At 54.0% G+C, this 24,909-nt stretch overlaps 1 protein-coding gene across 1 annotated transcript in view; it reads left to right on the top strand.

The window, feature by feature from the left end:
• C3 (complement C3) overlaps positions 1-20,896 on the top strand; it is a 39,297-nt gene extending 18,401 nt beyond the window's left edge. The window contains exons 20-41 of the mRNA XM_075535764.1: positions 687-826; positions 916-1,128; positions 2,114-2,180; positions 2,282-2,368; positions 4,765-4,968; positions 5,358-5,433; positions 5,669-5,828; positions 8,458-8,556; positions 9,720-9,876; positions 11,713-11,876; positions 12,973-13,131; positions 13,288-13,347; positions 13,479-13,569; positions 13,710-13,761; positions 15,087-15,174; positions 15,284-15,373; positions 17,662-17,767; positions 18,307-18,396; positions 18,581-18,664; positions 20,321-20,404; positions 20,489-20,624; positions 20,725-20,896. Coding sequence (XP_075391879.1) covers positions 687-826; positions 916-1,128; positions 2,114-2,180; positions 2,282-2,368; positions 4,765-4,968; positions 5,358-5,433; positions 5,669-5,828; positions 8,458-8,556; positions 9,720-9,876; positions 11,713-11,876; positions 12,973-13,131; positions 13,288-13,347; positions 13,479-13,569; positions 13,710-13,761; positions 15,087-15,174; positions 15,284-15,373; positions 17,662-17,767; positions 18,307-18,396; positions 18,581-18,664; positions 20,321-20,404; positions 20,489-20,624; positions 20,725-20,866 — 2,549 coding nt within the window. The 3' untranslated portion in view covers positions 20,867-20,896. The remainder of the gene's footprint in view (positions 1-686; positions 827-915; positions 1,129-2,113; positions 2,181-2,281; positions 2,369-4,764; positions 4,969-5,357; positions 5,434-5,668; positions 5,829-8,457; positions 8,557-9,719; positions 9,877-11,712; positions 11,877-12,972; positions 13,132-13,287; positions 13,348-13,478; positions 13,570-13,709; positions 13,762-15,086; positions 15,175-15,283; positions 15,374-17,661; positions 17,768-18,306; positions 18,397-18,580; positions 18,665-20,320; positions 20,405-20,488; positions 20,625-20,724) is intronic.
• The last annotated feature ends 4,013 nt before the right edge of the window (positions 20,897-24,909 follow it).

The following is a 24,909-nucleotide window of genomic DNA, read 5'->3' as shown; positions in this document are numbered from 1 at the left end:
GACTCAGCGGCACCGAACAAGAACAGCTAGCCCAAAGGCTGCTGGTTCGAGCCGCCTCCCTCCCCCCCACCCACTGCCCAGAGGTACTTCCAAAGCAAGGTCTGGCGATCTGCTTCCATAAAGATCGGAGCTTGGAGAACGTCGTGGACTGAGCTCGGCCCTATGCTGTACACTCACAGGAGAGCCTCGAGCGGGAATCCATTAGACAGCGACAACAGTGTGTCGTCCTGTGGTGGCATGCGTGTTGCTGTGATGCCGGGAGGTGTGGCACCGGATGTCCGGTACCAGCGAGGTCAGCCAAAGTGGACAGGTTTCAGTGGAACTTATAGACTAGGAAGAAAGGTCTGGCCATCTACTCCAAGTAGATCAAAGGCTTGAAGGCTACATGGGCCACTGTTCCACTCACACACACTAGGTGGAGTCAGAGTCTACTAATGGGACTTCCAGGGCACCCTGGTGATGCCCAAGGTCAGCAGTTTGAACCCACCAGCCATCCTGCAGGGGAAAGATGAGGTTTTCTGCTCCTGTCAAGACTGATGGTCTCGGAACCCCACAGGGGCAGTTCTACCTTGACTTATAGGGTCGCTGTGAGTCTGAAGCCACTGAAGCAGTGGGCCAGAAATCAAGCTCTGTCCAGCCACCCTTCCGCTGCCTCTGACCACTGTGCATTGTCCCTGCCCGGGTAGGGATCTGTGTGGCCAAGCCCTATGAGGTCCGGGTGATGCAGGACTTCTTCATTGACCTGCGGCTCCCCTACTCGGTGGTCCGGAATGAGCAAGTGGAAATCCGGGCCGTCCTTTACAACTACCAGAAGAATAAGATCAAGGTGGGTTCCTGAGGGGCAGAGGCCAGGAGGCTGGGGGTGGCCCAACGGGGCACGCAGGCCCCTCACCTCTGGCCCTCTCCCCCTGGCAGGTACGCGTGGAATTGCTGTACAATCCAGCCTTCTGCAGCCTGGCCACTGCCAAGAAGCGCCACCAGCAAGTGCTAGAGATCCAGGAAGAATCCTCCGTGTCCATCCCCTTCGTCATTGTCCCCCTGAAGATCGGGTTCCAGGAGGTGGAGGTCAAGGCAGCCGTCTTCAACCAGTTTGTCAGTGACGGTGTCAAGAAGATCCTGAAGGTGGTGGTGAGTCTTTGGGGAAGCCTGCTGCCCAGGGCCTGCCTGGAAGATTCCTCTTCTCTGTCCGGGCATTCCAGGTTGGAGGCCCCTGGACTCTGAGACACCACGAGCCCCTGTGCCCAGCTTAGGGACTTCAGAAGCAAGCTTGGGGTTTGGGGGTAGAGATGGATAGAGCCCTCATCTCAGGGATATTTTGTGGTTGTGGCTGTTTTCCTGGGCTGTTGTCAAGTAGTGCAGCCCCCCACACCACACACACCCCAACTCATGGTCTTCCCTTTGCCCCCCAGGCTGTACACCACGGTAGGACATGCTGCCTGGCCCTCACCACCTTGGTCATCCGTTACAGACCAAGCTGCTGAGATTTGTCTCTCTCGATGGCTGACTTTTCCTTTTTTTTTAAGAAGCTGATCACCAGGCATTTCTCCTTAGTCTGTCCTGGTCTGGGAATTGTTGTTCAGCATCCCCGCAAACAAAACCCAACAAACCCAAACTCACTGCTGTTGGGTCGATTCCAACTAATAGTGACTCTACATAGGACAGAGTAGAACTGCTCCTGTGGATCTGTGAGACTCATTCTTTACAGGGGTGGAGCACCTCATCTAGCTACAGAGGGGCAGCTGGTGGTTTCAAACCGCTGATCTTGTGGCTAGCAGCCCAATGCGTGACCACTACACCACCAGGGCTCCTCTAGGTGCCAGTGGCTTGATGGTAATAACTCGGTTGAGTGTAGTGGTCTAGAGACCAACCCATGATCTCTGCCCTCACAGTACAGACCACAGAGTACGTTGTAAAGGCAACGGCAAGGCACAGAGTGGCTAAGTCACTGGTTCCCAGCCACACAGCAGAGGTGGGCGGGCCAGGGGTAGAATGGTCCTTAGAGCAATACTGCTGACCACTTGCCTGTGTGCGGACCATTCACTCAGCCACCTCCTCTGTCTGACCCCACCCTACCCCCCACCCTCATCCCTGCCCGTCCCCCAACGATGTGCAGCCTGAAGGTATCAGAGTGAACAAAACAGTGGCCGTTCGCACTCTGGATCCGGAAAAACTCGGCAAAGGTGATTGGGGAGTGGGGTATGCAGGGGTGGGGCTTGAGGGGGTATGGTCTAGCATGTGCGCCCCAGGCACCAACCGAGTGTCCCACATGCTCGCCCGGCAGAGGGAGTACAGAGAGAGGATATCCCAGCGGCAGATCTCAGCGACCAAGTCCCGGACACGGACCTGGAGACCAAGATCCTCGTACAAGGTGAGCGGGAGACCCAGAACAGTGTTGGGGTGGGGGGGGGGACTTCCCAATAACTCCATCTAATTCTGAGGGCATTTAACCAATGCCCTGGTGGCATTCCATGCATTGGAACCCTAAGGTCAGCAGTTTGAAACCACCAGCCACTCTGTGGGAGAGAGAGGCTTTCTACTCCCATCTAGAGGTTCAGTCTTAGAAACCCACAGTGGCAGTTCTACCCGGGTCTAGAGGGTCCCTGAGTTGGATCCACTCTATGGCAGTGAGTTTGGGTGGTTGTTTGTTTTTTTTTAACACTGCCTGGTCTGGCACCAGCCTCACACGTTTTTATGTTTGAGCCCATGGATGTAGCCACTGTGTCCGTCCATTTTATTGAGAGTCTTCCTGTTTTTTGCTGCCCCTCCACTTTGCCAAAGAAGCCCTGGTGGAGTAGCAGTTACCTGTTGGACTGCTAACCACAAGGTCCGCAGTTCAAACCACGAGCTGCTCCTCAGAAGAAAGACAAGGCTTTCCACGCCCATAAAGAGTTACAGTCCCAGAAACTCACAGGGGCAGTTCTACTGTGTCCTATAGGGTCTCGATGAGTCAGCTGTGACCGGATGGCAGTGAGATTTTTTGGTTTTGATTTTTCTTCCCCTTAGTCTACTTGACCAAGCATGATGTCCTTCTCCAGGGACTGGTCTCTCCTGATCACACGTCCAAAGTATGTGAGACAAAGTCTCACCTCCCTTGCCCCTAAGAAGCATCCTGGCTGTACTTCTGCCAGGACAGATTTGTTGGCTCTTTTGGCAGTCCGTGGTCCTTTCAATATTCCTCACCAGCACAATCGTTCAAATGCATCCAGTCTTTAGTTAGTGTCCAACTTTCACACGCACATGAGACCACTGGGGACCACCGTGCTGCACTCAGGCGCGCCTTAGTCCTCCAAGCAACTTCCTTGCTTCTCACACGTTCAAAAGGTCTTGTGCCGCATGTTTCCCTAATGCAACGCATCATTTGATCTCTTGACTGCTGCTTCCACGTGCATCGATTGTGGATCCATACAAGATAAAATCCTTGACAACTTCAGCCTCTTCTCAGCGAGTCATGCAGTTATCTATCGGTACAGTTGTAAGGGTTTATTTATTTTAATTTTTACGTTGAGTTACCATCCATACTGAAGGCCACAATCCTTGGTCTTTCTCAGCAAGTGCTTCAAGTCCTCCTCACTTTCAGCAAGCAAGACTGTCATCTGCCCATCCCAGCTCACAGAGCCTGTATTAGGCAGGGTTCTCTAGAAAAAACAGAACCAGGACACTTATAAATATATATATATATATATATATATATATATATATATATATATATATATATATATATATATGGACAGGTTTCTATAGTGAGAAGGAATACAACTGCACAGTGCAGAGGGCTCAGGACAACTCACTTTCGGGGGACAGTTACTATACTGAAGCTCCCTTCCAACTCACGCCAGCCACTGGTCCAAAGTCAAGGAAGCAGACAGCCAAGTGGCTGCAGAGAGGTGCAGAGTCTGTCCGCAGGCAAGATGAGCAGAACGCGGCAAGACTGGGTGGCGGCAGCAGGAGGATGAGATGTTGAGGCGGAGCAGTGGCCGGTAGCCCAGCACCATGGGAAGCAGATTGTGCCGGAGCCGTAAGGTGTACTGATGCACATGACACAGTGGTACAATCCACCGCGGTCTGTGCACGGGTTGGCTGGCCCGCTGGTAGCCAGCACACAGTTGAGGCAGAGCAGCTAACTCAGGCAGCAGTGTGCTGCTCCGATCGCCGGGGAGAAAGAGGAGAGAGATGCCGCAGAGCCATTTATCTCAGTTGCCCTCCAATCAAGCTGCGACCTGATCGACAGGTGAATCTCTGCCTGTTCCTAGGGAGTCATGTTGGCACACAAAAAATGATCACAGCACCCCATGGCGGGGCAGGTCCCAGGGCAGGACTGCTCCCTAGGGGACTGCCTTTTCAGACACAGACCACTAGTCCTTTCTTCAGATTTCTCACAGCTTTCTACAGATTTCTCACGCTCATCAAGGTGTTCTGACTCAGCAGCTCTCTTGGGCAGAGGAGGACTAACTTTGGGTTTCCAAAACTAACTGCTAGCTAATAACAAGCCTCATCATTTCCCCAGGGGACCACTGGTGGTTTCGAACTGGACTTGCGGTTAGCAGCCCAACAACTAACTACTAGCCACCAGGAAGACTCCAGGCGTAGCAGAAGTCTCTCCCTTATACAGGCTCCCTTTGGGGTGTGCAGCCACCTCTCCTCCCTCAGTTGTCGCTGAGCCACTTGGTCACACTGGTCTCAGGCTGGGGTACTACAGAGGGGACCTAACCCTCCTCACCAGACGGTGGGTCATCTGGCGGGTGTGCTGTCTCCGCTCCCCACTAGGGACCCCGGTGGCACAGATGGCGGAGGATGCCATCGACGGGGAGCGGCTTAATCACCTCATCGTGACGCCCTCGGGCTGTGGCGAGCAGAACATGATCGGCATGACGCCCACGGTCATCGCGGTGCACTACCTGGACCACACGGAGCAGTGGGAGAAGTTCGGCCTGGAGAAGCGCCAGGCGGCCCTGGAGCTCATCAAGAAGGGTGCGCACAGGCCACGGAGCCTCACCTGCAAAGGCCCGCCCCTTCGGAGCCCCCTGAGGCCTGGGACCACCTCTCCCGCTGAGCACCTGCCCTTCCCTGAGCTGCCCACCCGCCTAAAGAATCCTCTCCTGAGACTCCTGGTGCCGCCCCCAGAGGCCCCTCCCTTGCGATGCCCCTCCCTTCTCCCAAAAAACCTCGTCCCTCCGCACATCCCCTCATTTCTCTGTGGTCCAGTACTGCCCACGTAAGTTCCCTTCCTTCCTGTGTTGCTCCCCTTTTCCCGAAAGAGCCCCTCTTTCCTCTCTAAAACCCTGGCCATCACCTGAGTCTCTCCCCATCGAGGCGCACCCCGGCGCCATGCCCTCCGTGAGGACCCCTCTTTCCCGCAGGGTACACCCAGCAGCTGGCCTTCAAACAGCCCAACTCCGCCTACGCCGCCTTCCTGAACCGGCCGTCCAGCACCTGGTGAGGCGCCAAGGTTGGGCATGGGACGCTAGTGCTCAGAAAAGCCAGCACGTGGTGGACTTAGGAGTCCAGCCAGGCCCCGCCTCTCGCTGCTCATTGGTTGACTAGGACGGCACCCTTCAGCTCCGACAGCCGATTGGTTCTTGGTTGATGGGACGCTTAGTCCTCAGCCCCCCTGCGTCACTACTCATTGGTGCAGTGGGATGGCACGTTCTTAATCTGGGCCCCCTTCCAGGCTGACGGCCTACGTCGTCAAGGTCTTTGCTCTGGCTTCCAACCTCATCGCCATCGACTCCTTGGTCCTCTGTGGGGCGGTCAAATGGCTGATCCTGGAGAAGCAGAAGCCGGATGGCGTCTTCCAGGAGGACGGGCCGGTGATCCACCAAGAAATGATTGTAAGCGGCTGGGATGGGGCTCACCCTTCCCTGCTGCAGAAGTCGGAGATCGATGCAAAATGGAATGGGGACCCCGCATTCAGGAAGCACCAAGAAGTTCATGCAACCAAGAGCAGGGCACTCCAGAAAGCGGGGAGCTGCCGGGGAGCCCCCTCTCCCACTTAACCCACCCCATGCCCCTCTCCCACCCTGCTCTTTGGATGATTCCAATCAGAAGCCACTCTTTCTCCTATCTCCTTGGCCCCTCCTTTGATTCATGCGCCCCCCCATCCCTCACCTGCAGCCTAGCAAATGGCCTCTCCGGGGCCATTGCCCCACCACCCCCAGATTCTTATCTGCTATGTGGCATGTGCCTCTGAATTGCTCAAATTCGCTTAGCTCGCTGCGCCGAAGCTTCCAGGGCTGCCCATTGCTCTTAAACAGAACACTCCTTACCGTGGGTGTCCTTGCAAGTGTGGGCCCCAGGCCCGCAGCAACATCACCTGGGGACCTCGGAATCAGAGGCTCCGGGACGTGGGGTGGTGGAGGTGGGGGTTCAATAAGTCCCCAGGCGGTGCTGCTGTGTGCTCATGGGCCCTGCACAACCTCTGTTCTTACCCAGAGGCTGTCTGCAGTAGCCAGCTACAGGGTCCTTGCGCATGTGCTGTGCCCTCTGTTCGGAGCACGAAGCCCCACCTTCTCCGAAAGGTGGCTCAGATTGGCTACTCCGGGGTAGCGTGGGTTACCCATTAGACTGCAAAACATAGGTCAGCAGTTTGAAACCACCAGCCGTTCCTTCTGGAAAAGATGCTTTCTCTTCCCAAATCTCGAAAACCTGCGAGGGCAATTCTACTCTGTTCTGTAGGGTCACTGTGCATCAGAATCGACTCAATGGCAGTTAATTTAAAACATAATAATAATCTTTACGAATCCCGACTGTTCCAGCTCTCCCGACAGTTCGTTCCCAAGCCTGTCCACGCCTTCACTGCGTGGCCCAGTTTGGAATGACCTATCTGTGGATGAGCTGGTTTGTTCATGTCTTGGCACCCCTACTAGAGGGGGAGATTTCTGAGGGCTGGGGTAGCTGTTGAAGTCAGGTACCATCAAGTCAGTTCCGACCCATAGCGACCCTGTGCACCAGAGAAAGAAACACTGCCCAGTCCTGCGCCATCCTCACCCCTGTCCCTAGCCTGAGCCCATGGTTGCAGCCACTGAGTCCATCCATCTCGTTGAGGGCCTTCCTCCTCTTTGCTGCCCCTCCACTTGACCAAGCATGATGTCCTTCTCCAGGGACTGGTCTCTCTTAATAACCTGTCCAAAGTATGTAAGACGAAATCTCACCACCTTTGCCCCTCAGGAGCTCTCTGGCTGTACATCTTCCAAGGCACATCGGTTTGTCCTTTGAGCAGTTCCTGGTACTTTCAGTATTCTTCTCCAGCGCCACAGTTCAAATGCATCACTTCTTCTTAGCTCTTTCTTATTCAGTGTCCAACTGTCACATGCCTATGAGGCGATTGAAAATACCACGGCTTGGGTCAGGCACACCTTACCTAGTCCACAAAGTAACCTCCTTGCTTTTCAATACTCTAAAGAGGTCCTGTGCAGCAGATTGACCTAAGGCAGTGTGTCTTTTGTTCCGGTCACTGCTGTTGGGTTCTGTGGGGCGGGGATAGAGCCAGGTTTCCACCCACCACCACCTTCTCCATGACCTCAGCACCCCAAAAACCGCCTTCAGACGAATGAACGGAATGCTACAGTGTTGGGCCCTGGACAGCGTAGAACTGCCCCATAGGGTTTCCAAGGTCATGAATCTTTACAGAAGCAGACTCCCACATATTTCTCCTGGGGCACCACTGGTGGGTGGGTTTAACCCACCAGTCTATTTGGGTGATAGTTAAGTTCTTTAACCAGTGTACCAGGCCGGAACACTGAGTTCTCAGGCAAGGCTGTAAGAGAAGTAGGAGAGGATGGTTTTAAAAGAAATGTATTCTCTCGCCATTAAAACAGAAGCCACACTCCCTGCCACAGTCAATTCTGACACACACAGCACCCCTCAAGGACAGCGTGCGGGTATGGGTTTCCAAGACGGGAGTAGAAAGCCTCATCTTTTGCCCTAGGAGGGGCTGGTGGTTTCCAAGCAGTTGACCTTGCTGTTGACAGCTCAACCGCCTGATAGCACCTAGGCCACTTCTCACAGTTGAAGCTGGAAATCCGAATTCAGGGCCCCGGCTATAACAGAAGGTGTTTCTCTCAGAGAGGGCGCTCCGCGCAAATTCTTGCTTCTAATTCCGCTTCCTGGTTCCATGGAGACACGCACTTGGCTTGGCATCTACCTTACCCTCTCTGTGCTCGCTTGTTTAATAAAAGTGTTATAGCTTCCTAGGGATCCACTCTACATACACCGTACTTATTCACACAACGGACAAGCCATTGCCAAATGGGATTATAATTTCTAGTACCAGCAAAACAAACCCACTGTAGAATCTGACACCTTAGCGACCCTGTTAGGGCAGAGCAGAACGGTTGCTTTCAGCTTTATGAATCCAGGAGGCTTTACAACACATTGGTGGGAGAGGGAGTCTTCCTGGTGCACCCAGGGAGTGTACTGGATGCGGGACACCTACTCTTGCTTTCCACTCCCCGTGCTTAGGGTGGCTTCCGGAACACCCAGGAGAAGGATGTGGCCCTCACCGCCTTCGTGCTGATCGCGCTGCTGGAAGCTAAAGAAATCTGCGAGTTGCAGGTCAACGTAAGTGTCACTCTTTCCTGCGCCCACACCCCTTACCCTAAGGGTGAGGCAGAGCCTAATCAGTGACCAGACTGGGTCCCGCCCTTCGCTGCTCATTGGTTTTCTGGGACGTCACTCTCCTGGTGCAGGAGTTTACTGGCTTACTGCGATACGTCGTCCTACCAGTCCTCCAATCTGAGACCAGCCCAGGAGCCAGATCGGACTCCATCCCTCGCTGCTCATTGGCTGGTTGGGAGGGCATCTTCTGCATCCCACAGCCTATGGGTTCCTGCAGTGCTTGGTCTAGAGATGGGCACTTGTTAGGTGCTAGGACTGGCTTCTGACTCAGAGCGATCTTTCTGGGATTTCAAAAAAGTTCGTGAAATCATGGATTTCAAGGATGGAATTCTTCCACGAACCTTTTGAAGCCTACTCAGGATGTGCAACAGAACAAAACACTGCCCGGTCCTGCTCCATCCTCGCAATTGTTAGGTCTCAGCCCATTCTTGCAGCGACGGGGTCAATCCACTTCGTGGAGGGCCTAGCTCCTTTTTCGCTGCCTCTCTGCTTTACCAAGCATGCTGTCCTTCTCCGGGGTCTCTGGACCAGACAACGTGTCCAAAGCACCTGAGCCACAGGCTCGCCGTCCTTGCTTTTAAGGGGCCCCCCAGTGGTGCAAGGGGCTTCACAAAGTTCGCAGAGACACGGAACGAAGAGATAATGGAATGTTTCCACAAACTCTTTGAAGCCACTTTCTTCGCACTTATTCTAAGACTCGCCTTCTGGCAAGTTCCAGCCCTCCGCAGTGCCGGGGGCGTCCCTGGGCCCAGTGGCCGTGGTAACAGGCAGGACCCCAGTTACAGTGGCGTGGACTCTGCCTCAGCGTCCCCAAGCGGGTCAGACTAGAACAGCGTTCTGGGGTGTTTTCGATGGCGGTGAGATTTTGGAAGTTACCAAGTGACCAAAACCCTGAACCATTTGGACACGGAGAATATCAGGCAAGGGTTCGACTGGTCAAACAGTTCATGAATTCACCCCTAAGGTGATGGGCTAGAACGCCTTCTCTTTGGGGAGGTGGGTGCTGTTAGCTGGTATTGATTACACTTCCTGCCCCTGAGGCTACAGGGGCAGCGGTCGGTGGCAGCGATGCCCACCTGACCAGGAATACGACCCCTCCCCCACAGAGCCTTGGAGGCAGCATCAACAAGGCCAGAGACTTCCTGGAAGCCAATTACATGAACCTGCAGAGGCCCTACACCATTGCCATCGCCGCCTACCCGCTGGCCCAGCTGGGCAAGCTAGAGGAACCCCTGCTCAGCAAATTTCTGAACACGGCCAAAGGTGAGGGGCAGCAGGGGCAGGGGTGGGACTCGGGCGAGTGACCCCAAGCTGGGCAATGGCTCCAGGTCCAGCTGTCGTGAATGTCGCAAGGGCGAACAAAGCCAGACATGGAGGTCCGCTGCATCCTTTGTTCTCCAAGGCTACACTGAAAACTGCTCACTCCAGTAGCTCCAACCTCGGACAGACCCAAGTGCAAACCCTGACCCGCTGCCTTCGCCCTGGGTGGCCTCCTACAGGCCACGTGACCTCTCTGAAACCTTTGCTTGGTCAGCTTCATGCGGTAACTACATCCTCAGGAGGTTGTGAGGGTTGGCGAGTTGTTGTTGTTGTTGTTAGGTGCCACCCGGCTCCACACCACCCTCACCCTGGTCCTTATGTCTGAGCCATGCTTGCAGCCCCTGCGGCCATCCATCATGCCGAGGGTCATTCTCTTTCCCACTGCCCTTCTTATCCTTGACCAAGCATGATGGCCTTCACCAGGGACTGGTCTCTCCTGACAACATGCCCAAAGTACATGAGAGGTTTCACCACCCTCGCTTCTCCTTTTTTAATCATTTTATTGGGGGCTCATACAACTCTTATCACAATCCATCCATCCATCCATGGTGTCAAGCGCATTTGTACATTTGTTGCCATCATCATTCTCAAAACATTTTTTTTCTACTTGAGCCCTTGGTATCAGCTGCTCAATCCCCCCCAACCATCCTTGCTACTAAGGAGCTCTCAAGGCTGTACTTCTTTCAAGACGAATTCTGTTTGTTCTTTTGACAGTCACGGATTCCAGGGAGAAATGTAAGTTAGAGCGAGTCTGGTACTGGATGTGAGCCCAGGAAGTGACGTGATCAGCTTTATTATCGATACTAAATGGTTAAGCGTGTGATGGCTAATGGGAAGGTTGGGGGTTCAAACCTCCCTGGTGGTTCTGAGGAAGAAAGACCTGGCAATCTAAGCCTAAAATGATGAAAGTCAAGTACACTCCCAGAGGGTAGTTCTACTCTGATACAAGGGGTCACCATCGACCCACGACAAGCACGTCACCATTACCTCCAGGGCAGTGCCTCTTTGGGCCACCACTGCCCATCTCCTTGCTCAGTGACAGCACATCATCCACAGCCAAGACAGGGCAAAGTGGGCATCTTTACACCACAGACGTTGGCACTCACTTCCACTCAGCAATCAAAAAGCACGCGGAAGCCAGATGATGAAGATGGAAGAGGCTGGAGGTGAATGGACACCTCTGAGTTCCGGTGCTGGAGACGAAGAGTTCATATTCTCGGGCATGTCCGAAGAACAAACTTCTTCTCCTATAAAGATGACAGCTTTGAAACTCTACGATGTGGCTCCACTCTGTTCCAGGGGTCTCCATGAGTCTAAATCAGCTTAGGGACATTCAACAAGGGTCTCCGATTCAGGGGAACAGCATATCCCAAGGCACAGAGGTCAAAATGAGCATGGCAGATCTATCTAGGGACCCTCCCTGTCTTTCAGTAGGGTTGAAGGACAAACACATAAAAAGGAGGAGTGAGGATTGATGAGTACCAAGAGGTTCTACCAGGTGCCGTCTTGTTGATTCTCGCTCATGGTCGTGACCCATGTTGTGTCAAGACTTCCTCCACAGGATGCTCAACGGCTGTGACCATTTACAAGTCTAGATGGCTAGGACATTCTTCCGAGTCACCTGCGGGTGGACCCGAACCTCCAACCTTCTTGGTTAGCCACCAAGAGGGCATCCACCATTGGGGGTACCAAGAGGTCCTACCATGTGTCCTTGTCTGCGCTGTCTCTCAGCCATAGCCAGGCTGGGAGAACTGTGAGCACTCGGGATTCTCTCTGCAGACAGGAACCGCTGGGAGGAGGATGGCCAGAAGCTGTACAACGTGGAGGCCACCTCCTACGCCCTCTTGGCCCTGCTGTCTCTCCGAGACTTTGACTCTGTGCCTCCCGTCACCCGCTGGCTCAACGAACAGAGATATTATGGAGGTGGTTATGGCTCCACACAAGTAAGTGGCTCCCTGAGTCCCGGGCACCTGCACCTCGCCCTCCTCTGGCCACCCACTGCCCCCCCGGGGGAGATAAGCTGAGCCCAGAGAGGCAGTTCCATTCCAGGAGGACGCTGATTGGGGTGGGATTGAGCGACGTGACTTTTCTCAGTTGCGACTTGCCTGTGAGTTCTAGACAACCTTCTTGACACCCCGAGATGCACTCCACTCCTTCCTCTCCCTCTTGGTGTGTAGAGGGAGACACCCATGTGTTCTGGGCCCAGGTTCAGGTGTAAGCTTCTCCACCGTCCCCTTTGCCCCAATCCCAGAAGGTTCTAAACCTTCCGGGTGTCGGGGATGGGGCCTGTGTGTAGGTTCTAAATTATCCTATAGCCTGTTAAAAGCAGCTCGCCCCCTGTCAGGTTCTAGACCAATTCTGGATTTCCTGGGCGCCTCATTCTCTCCCCTGCCTCCTGGCAGGTTCTAGATCATGGCCCCCAGAAACTTCAGGCTCCATCACGGTCCACTTTGACCCCCTCCTTTTTGGCTGGGCTCTCCATCCCATTCTGGCCATCACCAGGTCCGGGTCTGACATCACCAGGCCTGGGTGTGACATCACCAGGCCCAGATCTGAATCTCTCCCCTTCTGAGATCCTAGATCTTCTGCTTGGTGTCACCAGGTTCCAATTGGCTTCCTTGCATGAAGGGGCTTGAAATGCACCCACCGTGCCCACGCCCTGCTCTGGAATGCTCTCCCCCAGGGGTTCTTGAGAGACCGCACTGACTCCTCAGCTTGGCCCGACTCCACAAGTCTTTTCCTCACCCTCATCTGTGACTCTCCAGCTTGGAGAGTTCTCAGACATATCCTCTAGGTTAGCCATCGCCTTCAAGCCCCCAAACCCCAGTGTGAGCCCCTCTCTGCCTCGGCAAGCTCTAGAACTTACCCTCAGCGTTCCCAGATCCCCCGAAGTGCCACCTGAGCCCTGCATGAGTGCTAGGCCATGGCCTGGCTGCTAGCTCTAAGCTGAGCCTCTTGGCCCCACATGGACTCAAGCCACTTTCAAACTACCTGCTCTGGCTCCCGGTCTCACCTCCATTCTCTCTGGGGGGTTTCTAGGCCACGTTCCTGGTGTTCCAGGCCTTGGCTCAGTACCAGAGGGACGTCCCCGACCACAAGGACCTGAACCTGGATGTGTCCATCAACTTGCCCAGCCGCAATTCTAAAATCTACTACCGCATCCAGTGGGAGTCCGCCAGGCTGCTACGGTCGGAATCGGTCGGTCCTCCTGGCTCCGGGCCTCCTTGTTCTGTTTTGCTCTTTGTACCCACCCCGGGTCTGCTGGAAGGGCAGTAGAGGGGGCAAGTAGCAGGTAGCCAGGAGAGGAAAGCACTCCTTAAGCACTCTCTCTGTTCTCTCCCCCTCTTCCTGCAGACCAAGGAAAATGAGGAATTCTCATTGATAGCCAAAGGGAAGGGCCAGGGCACCTTGTCGGTAAGGAATGCAGGGAGGCACATCTCTCCGCCCTCTTTGTCCTGGAGGGGAGCCTCTCTCTCCTGTCCTCGGCCATCCCCAGGCTCAGCACCTCAGACCTCATGACCCCCCACCCACACTCCTACCCCCAGGTGGTGACAATGTACCACGCCAAGCTCAAGGGCCAGCTCTCCTGCAAGAAGTTCGACCTTCGGGTGGACCTCCGCCCTGCCCCTGCTACAGGTAAAAGGAAGCAAGCGTCCCCCACTTGGACTTGAACTCCTGAACCTCCACCCCTCCACCCTCCACCACCCGCCGCAGTGGGGACCAAGGACCATAGCGCCACTTCTCATGTTTCTGCCTCCCTTCTGTGCCTTCTCTAGTCAAGAAGCCGCAGGATGCTCAGAGCACCATGATCCTGAGTATCTGCGTCAGGTGAGAGGCTGGACTGCCGGCCAGCGTTCATGTCTGCTGCTCCCCTCACCCCACCCCCGCCGTCTGCCGCAGTCTGCACATCTCAAGAGCTTACCGGGCATCTGCCAACTGCTGCTGAGTCACCTCCCACTCCGGGGGATTGCCCCCATGCCCCATGTCAGAGCAGAACCCAGCCCCGGAGGGTTTCCCAGGGCCGGGTTTGGAGCCGGAGGTCTCCAGGCCTTTCTTCCCAGGCACTTCCCGGTGGACTCCAAGCTCCAACCTTGTAGGTAGCCGCCGCCCAGGAGGCTGGCCGCTTGTGCAACCAGGGCCTCCCAGAGTTCCCCTGGTGTGTTGTTGTCTTTTGTTCCGTTGGCCAGTGTCACTTCCAGGTAACATCCTCGTCTCTTCCTTGTTGGGCTTCTGGCTGTTCAGGTGCCGTTGAGTCGGCTGTGGCCCTTGACGAAGACCCAGAACAAAGCACTGCTCGGTCCCACGCCATCCCCACCATGGTCCTGTGTTTGAGCCCATTGTAGCCGCCACTGTGAGCCCACTTGCAGCCATCTCCCGAGGGCCTTCCTCTCCCCCGCCCCCCCGCCCCTGCACTTGACCAAGCACGATGTCCTTCTCCAGGGATTGGCTTCTCTTGACCACACGTCCAGAGTCTCCCCATCCTTGCCTCTCAGGAGCCCTCCGGCCTCACTTCTTCCAGCCCAGATCGGTTTGTCCTTTCAGCAGCCTGCGGCACTTTTCAATAGTCTTCTCTCACGCCACGATTCAAATCGCATCGTTTCTTCCACCTTCCTCATTCACTGTCCCACTCTCACATGCCTACGAGGCCATTGAAACTACCATGGCCTGGCGACAGCCAGAATGCTTCCCTTAGAACAGGACGGCCCTCGGGGAGATGGATGGACACAGCGGCTGCAGCCACTGGCTCAAACCTAACAACCGCTGAGGGGAGGGTGGGCGCAGGGTCCAGCGGTGTTTCCTGCTGTTGAGTCAGAACCGGCTCGATGGCATCTAACCACAGCGCCACCACCAGGGTTTCCCAGGTGGTCAGTCATCTTTGCGGGAGCAATTCACCAAGCCTCTCCTCCTGCTGGGTGGCTGAGCGGGTTCGAACCGGCGACATTAACCGCCTGTGGCTTAACCACCGCATCACCAGGGCTCCTTACCACTACACTCTGTTCCTCTTTTCCTGCTGGGAACGTGCTCCCTGCAAGCTCCCACCCCTCTCGGCTGGGATCCAGAAGCTTCAGCCCCACCCCACCCCCACTAGCCAGCACCCACTCAGCCAGATCCCGATCCCAAAGACTTGACCCCTGGCTCTCTGTCTCATCCAGGTACCTGGGACAGCAGGACGCCACCATGTCGATCCTGGACATATCCATGATGACCGGCTTCTCCCCTGACACCAGTGACCTGGACTTGGTAGGAAGGTCTTGGGCTTGGAGCTGGGGATTGGTGGGAAGGGGCCTGGGATCTGGAAGAGGCTGGGGAGGGCCCAGGAGTGATGCTCACAAGACCCCTCCCTCCCTAGTTGAGCAAAGGCATCGACAGGTACATCTCCAAGTACGAGATGGAGAAAGCCTTCTCCAACAAGAACACCCTCATCATCTACATGGACAAGGTACGGATTCCCTCCCCACGCTACCTGGGCGCCGCATCTTCTCGCTGCCGTGGTCTCCTGGGCAGGCCAGTCACAGGCGAACAGAGCGGCTGGGAGGGCACATATAAAACAAGGGACTGAACCCAGGAACACAGCTCCCGCGAGTGGCGCAGACTGCTTAGCGTTGGATGACTAGTTGAAAATGGCTGCCTGTGGGAATCCACCCCGAGGCAGCTCCGGAGACTGGCCCAACAGTCGGCTTCCGGCTGACCCCAGTCTTGGGTGCCCTGTGGAGCGCGGTCCTGCTGTGATCCTTGTGGGACCACCCAGAGTCAGAATCGACCCCAGGGCAACTCACAAGGATCAGTTATTATTCATGACAGACAGCGTAGGTCATCAGTGACAGCTGATCGGGTCAGTTTTTGGATGGTGCAAATGGGTTGCTCATTCCCCACTACTACTTACTGAAAGGTTGGTGGTTCAAGCCCATCGAGAGGCATGCTAGAAGACAAGCCAGTCATGCTGTTTCTGACCCATGGGGCAGGGCTGCTCTGTCTGTGCCATCGGTCAGGATGGCCGAGAAGGCACCAAAACAGTTCCCACCAACCCCAGTGTCCCTCGGCACCACATCAGCCTAGTATCTTGGTTCTGTAGTGTGGCTGGAACAGAAATACCAAAAGGGGGAGGCTTTGTGGAACAGAACATTCATTTTATCAAAGCTTAAGGCTCACTCACTCACTCACTCACTCGTTCCCTGGCATCGAGTCGATGCTGACTCATGGAGAGCCATGGAGGAGAGGGTAGACCTGCCCCTGTGGGTTTCTGAAACTGCGACTCATTACGGGAGCAGAAAGCCAACTGATGGTTTTGAACTGCAGACCTATGCCACCAGTGTTTCTCAGTTCCAGGATCAACTTAACTCATTGCCATAGAGTGGATTCCAACACATTGGGATCCATCAGATAGGGCAGAATGGCCCTTGTGGTTTCTGAGCCTGTGACTCTTTATGAGAGTAGAAAGTCTTGTTGTCCCTCGGAGTGGCTGGCAGTATCGAACTGCTGACCTTGTTAGCAGCCCAGCCCGCACCACAATACCACCAGGGATCCTCAGTCCGAGGCTCGTAGTCTGAACTCAGGGGAAGATCGTCCATCTGCACTGGAGAAAGCGCTTGGTCTCAGCTTGGTCACCCCCCCACGTGGCATCAGTTTGGTGTAGTCTGGGCTCCCTGGCTTCTCATCCAAACCCCTTATATCTCAGAAGGGACTGGCTTAACACACTCTCTACCCTGGGTGCGGCCTCGTTAGCATAACAAATAACTCATGTTCCAAATTTGATTATACCCACGGCCCTCCAGTTAACTACCTCTCATAGGAACCCCAGAGAACCACCTCTTAGGGTTTTTGAGACTCTACAGCTTCATGGGAACAGACAACCTCATCTTTTTCCCTTGGAGCAGCTGGTGGGTTTGAACCACTGACCTTCTGGTGAGCAGCCAGATTCATACCCACTGCATTGCCAGGGCCCTTTTCACAGGAACGAAGGTCAGGGTTTCCATGACACATATTTTTGGCGGACAAAATTCCATCCCTAATAGACAGCACCAGTAACACTCGCCACAATCACAAAGCCCTGAAGAACTTAAGAAGGTTGTACTTTGCACTGCTGTGACTTGTAACTGGTCAGAGGGCTGAGGCAGGCTCGCAGCCCCGTTCTGTCACTCAGAGACCCAGCTTCCTTCCATCATGTGGCTCGGCCAACCCTACTGTCTTGGATCCCTTCCTTCTAGCAGAAATGGGCATCATTCCTGGGTGGGGTTATGGGTAAAGAAAGCAGGCTGCTGTCCAGAATGTAACCACGTGGCCTCACCTAATGCAAATGAACCTGGGAGGTGTCACCTAGCTTGAAGGGCGCAGGTCCCCGCTGTCTCCCACCCACACCCCTCGGTTTCTCCACCACAGCTCCAACCCACACTGTGCTCTGGGGGTGCAAACGCACTGGGGTGAGGGGGTGAGAGGTGAAGGCGTGCCGGGCTACTAATGGAAAGGTTGCTACTTAGAGTCCCCCCTATTCTCCCCATCCCCCCCCCCCCCCGGCAGCACCTTGGGAAAAAGTCCTGGTGATCTAAAAGACCCCAGCCCTGAAACTGCTGGGGGACCATTTCTACTCTGCACACCCGGGGCACCAGCTCCACTCAGCAACAGTGAACCACGTCCACTCCCATGGACCCCTGCTAGATTCCCTCCTGCCTCCCCTCCCTCTCGCCCCCTCCCATGCAGCCCACTCACCACGCTCCTCCCCTTCCCCTCCAGATCTCACACAGCAAAGAGGAGTGTCTGACCTTCAAAGTCCACCAGTTCTTCAAGGTCGGCCTTATCCAGCCTGGGTCAGTCAAGGTTTACTCCTACTATAACCTGGGTGAGTAGCCTTCCTTGGGGCTGAAGGGGGGGCTATGGGCCTCTGCAGTGGGGGTGGGGGTAGTGTGAGGCTCTCACGGCTACGAGAATCTTGAGGGTCCATGAATTGAGGGTGTAAGTTGCCTCAGGACCCAAGAATGAAGGCAGCGATAGACTTCTCCCTTTCCACATGGGAGACAAAGGCTCCCTTCCTAGCCAGCTCACCTCAGGCCCGCCCACCACCACCCCTGTCGATGGAGGCATACAGGCTGCTAGGGTGCTGCACAGGTCTCAGTGGTAGACCAGGGAGAAAGGCCTGGAGATCGACCGCCCGGAAACCAGCTAGTGAAAACCCAAGGACCACCACAGTCTGACCTGCAGCGGGTCCTGCATGAGGTCCCTTCCGTCAGGGACAGAGGGCCCCCTGGATGTACAAGGCCTGGGTATCTCAGAGTGGGGCAGTCTGAGGGCCCCAGAGAAGGGAGAGCCGGGGACCCACCCGGGGGTCTCTGGAGCAGAGGCTGCTGTGTGCTGACCCCGCCCCATCCCCTCTGCCCACAGACGAGTCCTGCACCAAATTCTACCACCCGGATAAGGAGGACGGGATGCTGGACAAGATCTGCCACAACGACATGTGCCGCTGCGCTGAGGGTGCAGGGCTGGGGCAGGGGTGGGAGAGGGGACGCTCAGGGGCCCCAGGTACCCGTGGGAGGGTGCTGACCACCACACACAGTGGCCACCAGGGGCCATGGCCACCCTAGTATTGGGGGGCTCCGGATGAGAAATCAGATCATGACGATGGCCCCTCCCTTCCTCCACCTCCCCACCCCCGCAGAGAACTGCTTCATGCGCCAGGCAGATGGCAAGGTCACCCTGGACCAACGGCTTGACAAGGCCTGCGAGCCAGGCGTGGACTACGGTGCGTGCAGGGAGGCAGGGTCTCCCTGGGTGACTGTGGGGTGGCGTTGTGCACAGTGGTGTGTGTGATGATCGTGGTGTGGCTGTGTGGGTGAGACACGGTACACAGGAGGTATGGCCTTGGTTGTGTGTGAGAGACTGTACAGCAGGGATGTGTGTGTGTATGAGAGAGAGACTTAGAATGGTTTTGTGTGTGTGTGTGTGTGTGTGTGTGTGTGAAAGAGACATGATAGGAATGTGTGTGTATGAGAGAGACTTACGATAGGCATGTGCATGTATGCATGTGAGAGAGAGACACTGGGTAGTATGTCAGACTATTGTGTGTGTATGTGGAGAGAGAGAGAGAGAGACCAATGATAGGGGTATATGCATGTGAGGACTGTATAGAGGTGTGATTCTAAGACTATCTACCACAGGTGTGTGAGAAAACGTGTGAGAGAGAGAGATCTGTGGTGGGGTTGGGTGTGAGAGAGACTGGGAGATGTAAGTTGTATGACTATACAGCAAGGGTGTGTGTGAGAGAGAGATAGCGTGTATGAGCAGTATGGTTGTGTGTGTGAGAGAGAGCTTTATTATAGGGGTGTGTTAGACTGTACAGGATGGGTGTGTGAGAGAGACTTGATTAGAGGTGTGTAAGTGAGAGCGAGACTATGGGGATGGCATGCTTATGCGAGAGAAAGAGGGGTTTAAGGTAGGGGTGTACATCACAGAGACTGTATATGTGATGTGTTAGGCAGGGTTCTCTAGAGAAACGAAACCATGACACTTGCAATATGATAGATAGATAGACAGATAGATAGACAGATTGATTGATTTATACAGGGAGAGGTGATTTAACAGCTAATTAGTCCACACAGCAGTACAGAGGGCTCAGTTCAACTCACTTCCATGGAACAGTTAATAGTCTGGAAGTCCTTCAACTCATGTGGGCTGCCAGATCCAGGGTCAAGGAGGCAGACAGCAGAGTCCTCCCTAGGGCAAGGCAAGCTGAGCCTGCCAACAGGCAGCAAGCAGCAGGGTGAGTCACCAACAGTCAAGCTCAGGAGCTTAGCGAAGCAGGCCCAGATGGGATTTGCAGGATGACAGGACCCACCTTCAGTTTGAGCTTCAGCCTCAGGCTCAAGCAGCGTGGGGAAGCAAGGCTCGAGGAGCCTCAAGCTCTAGCAACAGGATCCACAGGTTGGTTTGGCCCACAGGTAGTGTAGCTCACATGTTGAGACAGAGAACTAGCTACAGCAGCAGCATGCACACTCCAGCACGTCTGATCACCAGAGAGCAAGAGAGATAAGGGGGGGGGGGAGCCTTGCAGAGCCATTTATCTCTTTGCCCTCCAACCAAACTGCGACCTGATTAACCCCATGTGTTCCTATTGGCCAGGTTGGCACAATAAACCTAACTATCATAGCTGGTGTGGTTGTATGTGACACTATACAACAGGAGTGTGTGTAAGAGAGACTTTTGATGGGGTGTGTGTGGTCCTGTGCGGCACAATACAACAAGGGTGTGGGTGTAAGAGAGGGAGACAGGCCGTATGTGAGCCAGTGGCAGGCTGTGGCCGCCTGCACACCTCAGGCTGGGGGAGCCAGGTGTGCTTGGGAGGGTGAGGCTGCCTCAGAGCAGGCCCGCGCCCCTGACCCCATTTCCCCCTGCCCTACAGTGTACAAGACCAGGATGGTGAGGAAGGAGCTGTCCAACGATTTCGACAATTACATCATGGTCATAGAGCAGCTCATCAAATCAGGTCAGCCAGCATCTCGCCCTTGCGCCCTGCCCCGCACCACCCCCTGCCCCCGCGGCCTGGGCTCAGCCTCTCCCCCCTACCCAGGCACTGACGAGGCGCGCGTCGGAGTGGAGCGAACGTTCATCAGCCACGTCAAGTGCAGAGAAGCCCTAAAGCTGACCGAGGGGAAGCACTACCTCATATGGGGCATCTCCGCTGACCTCTGGGGAGAGAAACCCAAGTGAGTGCCCCGCGGTGCGCCCCCACCCCCGCCCTGACACACACACCTCGGCCCACCCTGCCCCCTCCTCACCACCTGCCCTGCCCGCCTCCCTCCGCAGCACCAGCTACATCATCGGGAAGGACACCTGGGTGGAGCAGTATCCGGAGGAGGAGGAGTGCCAGGACGAGGAGAACAAGAAGCAGTGCGAAGACTTGGCGGCCTTCACGGAGAGCATGATTGTCTTTGGGTGCCCCAACTGAGCCCCAGCCCCACAATAAAGTTTCAGTGTATTCCACCTCACTGCCGGTCTGGAGGTGGTTTTTTGTGTGTTTGTTTTCTGGGTTGGGAGGGAAGATTGTTCAGCATTGCGTTGTAAACCACGAGGTCAGCAGTTTGAAACCACCAGCTGCTCCAAGGGACAAAGAGGAGGTTTCAACCTCATAGAGTTACAGGCTCGGAAACCAACAGGGACAGTGCTAGTCTATCCTACAGCAGGGTCATTATGAGTCTGAATTGACTCGATGACACTGAGTTTGTTTGTCTGTGTGTTTTGGGAGGGGAATGCAGCCTACTTGAATAAAACAAAACAAAACACCCCTGATTCCCACTCCACCGACTCCTGCAGTTCACCTGCAAGTTCCCAGGCCTCCTCACCTAACAAGCAGGTACCTGTCCCACCTACACCCAGAATCATGTGCACCTGCTTCTTGGCCAGCAGCTCAGCTCCACCTTTACCTGTATGCTCACTTACATTCTTCACCTGAAGCCTCACCTGGATCACCTGTCTACTGTGTTCCTACCTCTTTCCTCACAGGCTTCCTTAGTGCATCTTCACTTGTTCCCTTACTGTATCGGGCTGAGTTGACTAGAGAAACAAATCCAGAGACACTCATATACGTATAAGAAAGAGCTTTATCTCAAGGAGTAATTGTAGATAAGGAAAACATCCCAGCCTAGTCCAATTCAAGTCCTTACGTCCACACTGGCTCCTTCCATAAGAAAAAAAAGGTCTGATACGAGCCCCTAAGTCCAATTCTGGTTCATAAATCCCTCTCCAGACTCATGAGGTCACATTCAGTGATGTAGGGAGATCACAGGCTGGTGGGTGCAAAGTCTTACAGATCTAATGGCAGATGCAGCACCAGGACTCTCCAGACCTCAATGTGGCTCACCAGCATGAAGGTGAAGGCTGAGTGGGGGTGGCGGGGGAGATCCCCAGGATTCTCCTTATGAGAAGGCCACACCCACAAGAAGATATCATCAGGCTGTGACCTAATGCACAGGCTAGACTCCACCCCTACACTCATTCATCAAGTGGACACAAAATTATGTAACCACCACACATGCCATCACGGTCATTTGAATACTTAACCTGCTCACTCACCTGCACCCTCAATTGTATCCACTTGCGTGTTTTCATCCTTGTCAACATCTCTGAGTGATGCCGGCGTTCTACCCATGATGACCTGGACGACTCCTGTGTCTGCATCTCAAGCCTATGTCCTGACCTGCACACTACCCGTCTCTCTCTTCCTGCATGCTCACCTCTCTTCCCGGTATCCTCACCTGTCCTTCTTCTGCTAACGTTTTACTGTGATTTGAGGGGAGAGCGTACAGAGAAGATCTGGTTTCCATTCAGCACCACCACCCCTACACACACATTTTGTTTCGAGCCCCATCGCCATGCTGACAATCTTACCCTAGCCTTCTGCCCATTGTGATCAGTTGTCACGTGTCCATTGTTCCCATCTGCCTTCTCCTGTTTGCTTGTTCCGTAAAGCATGATATTGTTTCATCAGTGAAGGTGCTCGGGTTCCCAAAACTCCTCAGTGCTTTCTCCAAGTCCTAGTCAATGGCATGGGTGGCAGTCTCTCTGTGTTTATCACCACTTGACTCTTTTCTCCTGTCTTTGAAAGATACTATTTTATGACCATTTCATTCCATCTGTGCTAGTCTGGGTACTTTAGAGAAACAAATCCACAGAAACTCATGTATAAGAGAGAGTTTTATATAAAGGTTCAGTGCACATCAAGAAAACATCCCAACCCAGTGCTGCCCAAGCCCACAAGTCCAACATTAACCCATATGTCCGACACCAATCCACAAAGTCCTCCTCCATCTCACAAAACACACACTATGATGCTGACTGCAGGAGGAAAGCTGAGTCAGCGAATGTGTAAGCATCTCAGTGCTGGCAGGGGTCTCCATGTGACTACTTCAGCACCCAGGGCTGCATCGGGGTAGGTTCCATGCTGCTGCTTCTTGGGGATGTCTTGTAGGAAGTGAGCCCTGCCAGCTGAAGCAGGGAACTGGCTAAGGCAACTGCACCCTGGTCAGATTATCAAAAAGCAAGAGACCTGAGAACTAGAAAGGCAAGACTCACCAAGCCATTTATCCCTCCGCCCTTCAACTAACCCCACAGGTGTTTATCAGCCAAGGTTGTCAAGATAAACTAACTACCTCACCATCTATGAACACCTTATGTACGTTCTCACAATCGATCCATCATTATGTCGGACATCAAACCTGAAACAGAAACATTCCACCCGTGGTTTTCCCATCTCCAAACCAGAAGGCCGTGGTCTCATGTTTAAAACACTGGCTCCTCCCATAAGAAGAAAAGCAAATAAGCCCACCATATCTGACATCTGTTCTAGGGGCTCAGTCCTAAAGAGAGTCACAGTAATGACTTGTGGACCCTTCCTGGCTTCCAGGACCTGGTCTGAGAACCTAACAGTCATCGCCTCATTTAACCCTTAATGACAGTGCTATGAGTTAGGGTCCACTTTAGTCCAAAGACATTGAGAAGGGAGCCGAGGCCCAGAGACATCGCTAAGTTCCCCCAGGATCACACAGCTCATGTTACAAAGCCAGGGTTTCAGGACTCCATCTCTATAACCTTCTGCTCACCATCAAGTAACTGAACATAGGCCATGCCGACACTTTTATATATCTATTTCATAACAGGGATCCTTCCTCTGGGAGGAAGTCTCCATGTTCAATAAATCAGAAAACTGGGTGGGAAGTCAAAGCGTGCCTGTCTGTTTTCACAGCTTCCATTCTACAGGATCAACTCCCACTACCCTAGTTTCCCTGTCTCCCATTCCCATTCCAACATTCTTATCTTTCAGAGGAACTGCTGGTCAATGGAAGGAACACTGGTAGCTTAGTGGGCTACTCGTTGGGTTCTTAACTGCAAAGTCAGCTGTTCTAAACCACCAGCCGCTCCGAGGGGAAAAAAGATGAGGCTTTCTACTCCTGGAAGTGGTCTTGGAAACCCACAGGGGAAGTTCGACCCTGCCCTATAGGGTCACTGAGATTCAGGATAGACTGGATGGCCATGACCAGTCAATCTCCCAGAGATGGTGTCTTCAGAGAAGGCATTCTTCAGGGTAACACCCTTGATTTCCCCACAGAACCAGCTGATTAGTAAGAAGATGAATTTCAGGGGATAGTTTTTGCTTCCAAGTTTGAAGAGTATCTCAGGACCCAGTCTCAAAGGGCCAAGTAAGTCTGCATTGCTTGGGAATTTGAAGTTCTGTTCCACGTTTTCCTCCCTTTCTACCAGGATCCATCTACTAAGGCCCTGATCAGAATTGTCATGGGAGCCGGGCACCATCTAGTTCTTCCGGTCTCGGGGGAGAGGAAGGAGGCTGTGGCATCCAGAGACAATGAATCCCATAGACAGGTTCTTTCTTTGAATCTCAGACGACCTATATTCTTACCCTTGGGCAAAAGATGAAGCTTTCTACTTCTGTAAAGAGTTACAGTGTCAGGAACCCACAGGGGTTCCATACTCTGTGCTATGGGTTGCTAGGAGTTGGAAATCGACTTGATGGCAGTGAGTTTGGTTTGTTTTTTCTCAGTGGCACTTCTTGATCAGCACCCACACCTATAGTTACCCTTTCCCTTCTCACCTTCTGCCTCACCTGTTGTCATTTTCAACCCATTTTCCCTTTCCCCCACCACCCGCTTTCACTCTGTTTCCCATCTCACTTGTGTCCCGACTTAATCGGTATGACGTTTCACTTCTTTGGGTTCTAATACCCATTGCAATAGTTACTGTGATAATTAGGTTTAATGTGCCAATTAGGCCAATAGGTATACGTGGGTAGAATTTGATCAGGTCATGATAAATGAAGACGGCCAATATCCCATATCTCTCTTGTTCCCTGGTGATTGGACCAGCATGCTGCTGCTTTAGCCAGTTCTCTGCCTCAATCCGTGAGCAACACTACCTGAGCGCCAAACCAACTTGTGGATCGTTTTGCTAAAGCTCGAGGCTCCTCTGAGACGTGCTTTG

The sequence above is a fragment of the Tenrec ecaudatus genome, chromosome 1, assembly GCF_050624435.1.
Source record: "Tenrec ecaudatus isolate mTenEca1 chromosome 1, mTenEca1.hap1, whole genome shotgun sequence".
NCBI classification, from domain to species: domain Eukaryota; kingdom Metazoa; phylum Chordata; class Mammalia; order Afrosoricida; family Tenrecidae; genus Tenrec; species Tenrec ecaudatus.
This window is presented reverse-complemented; position numbering and strand designations above follow the sequence as displayed.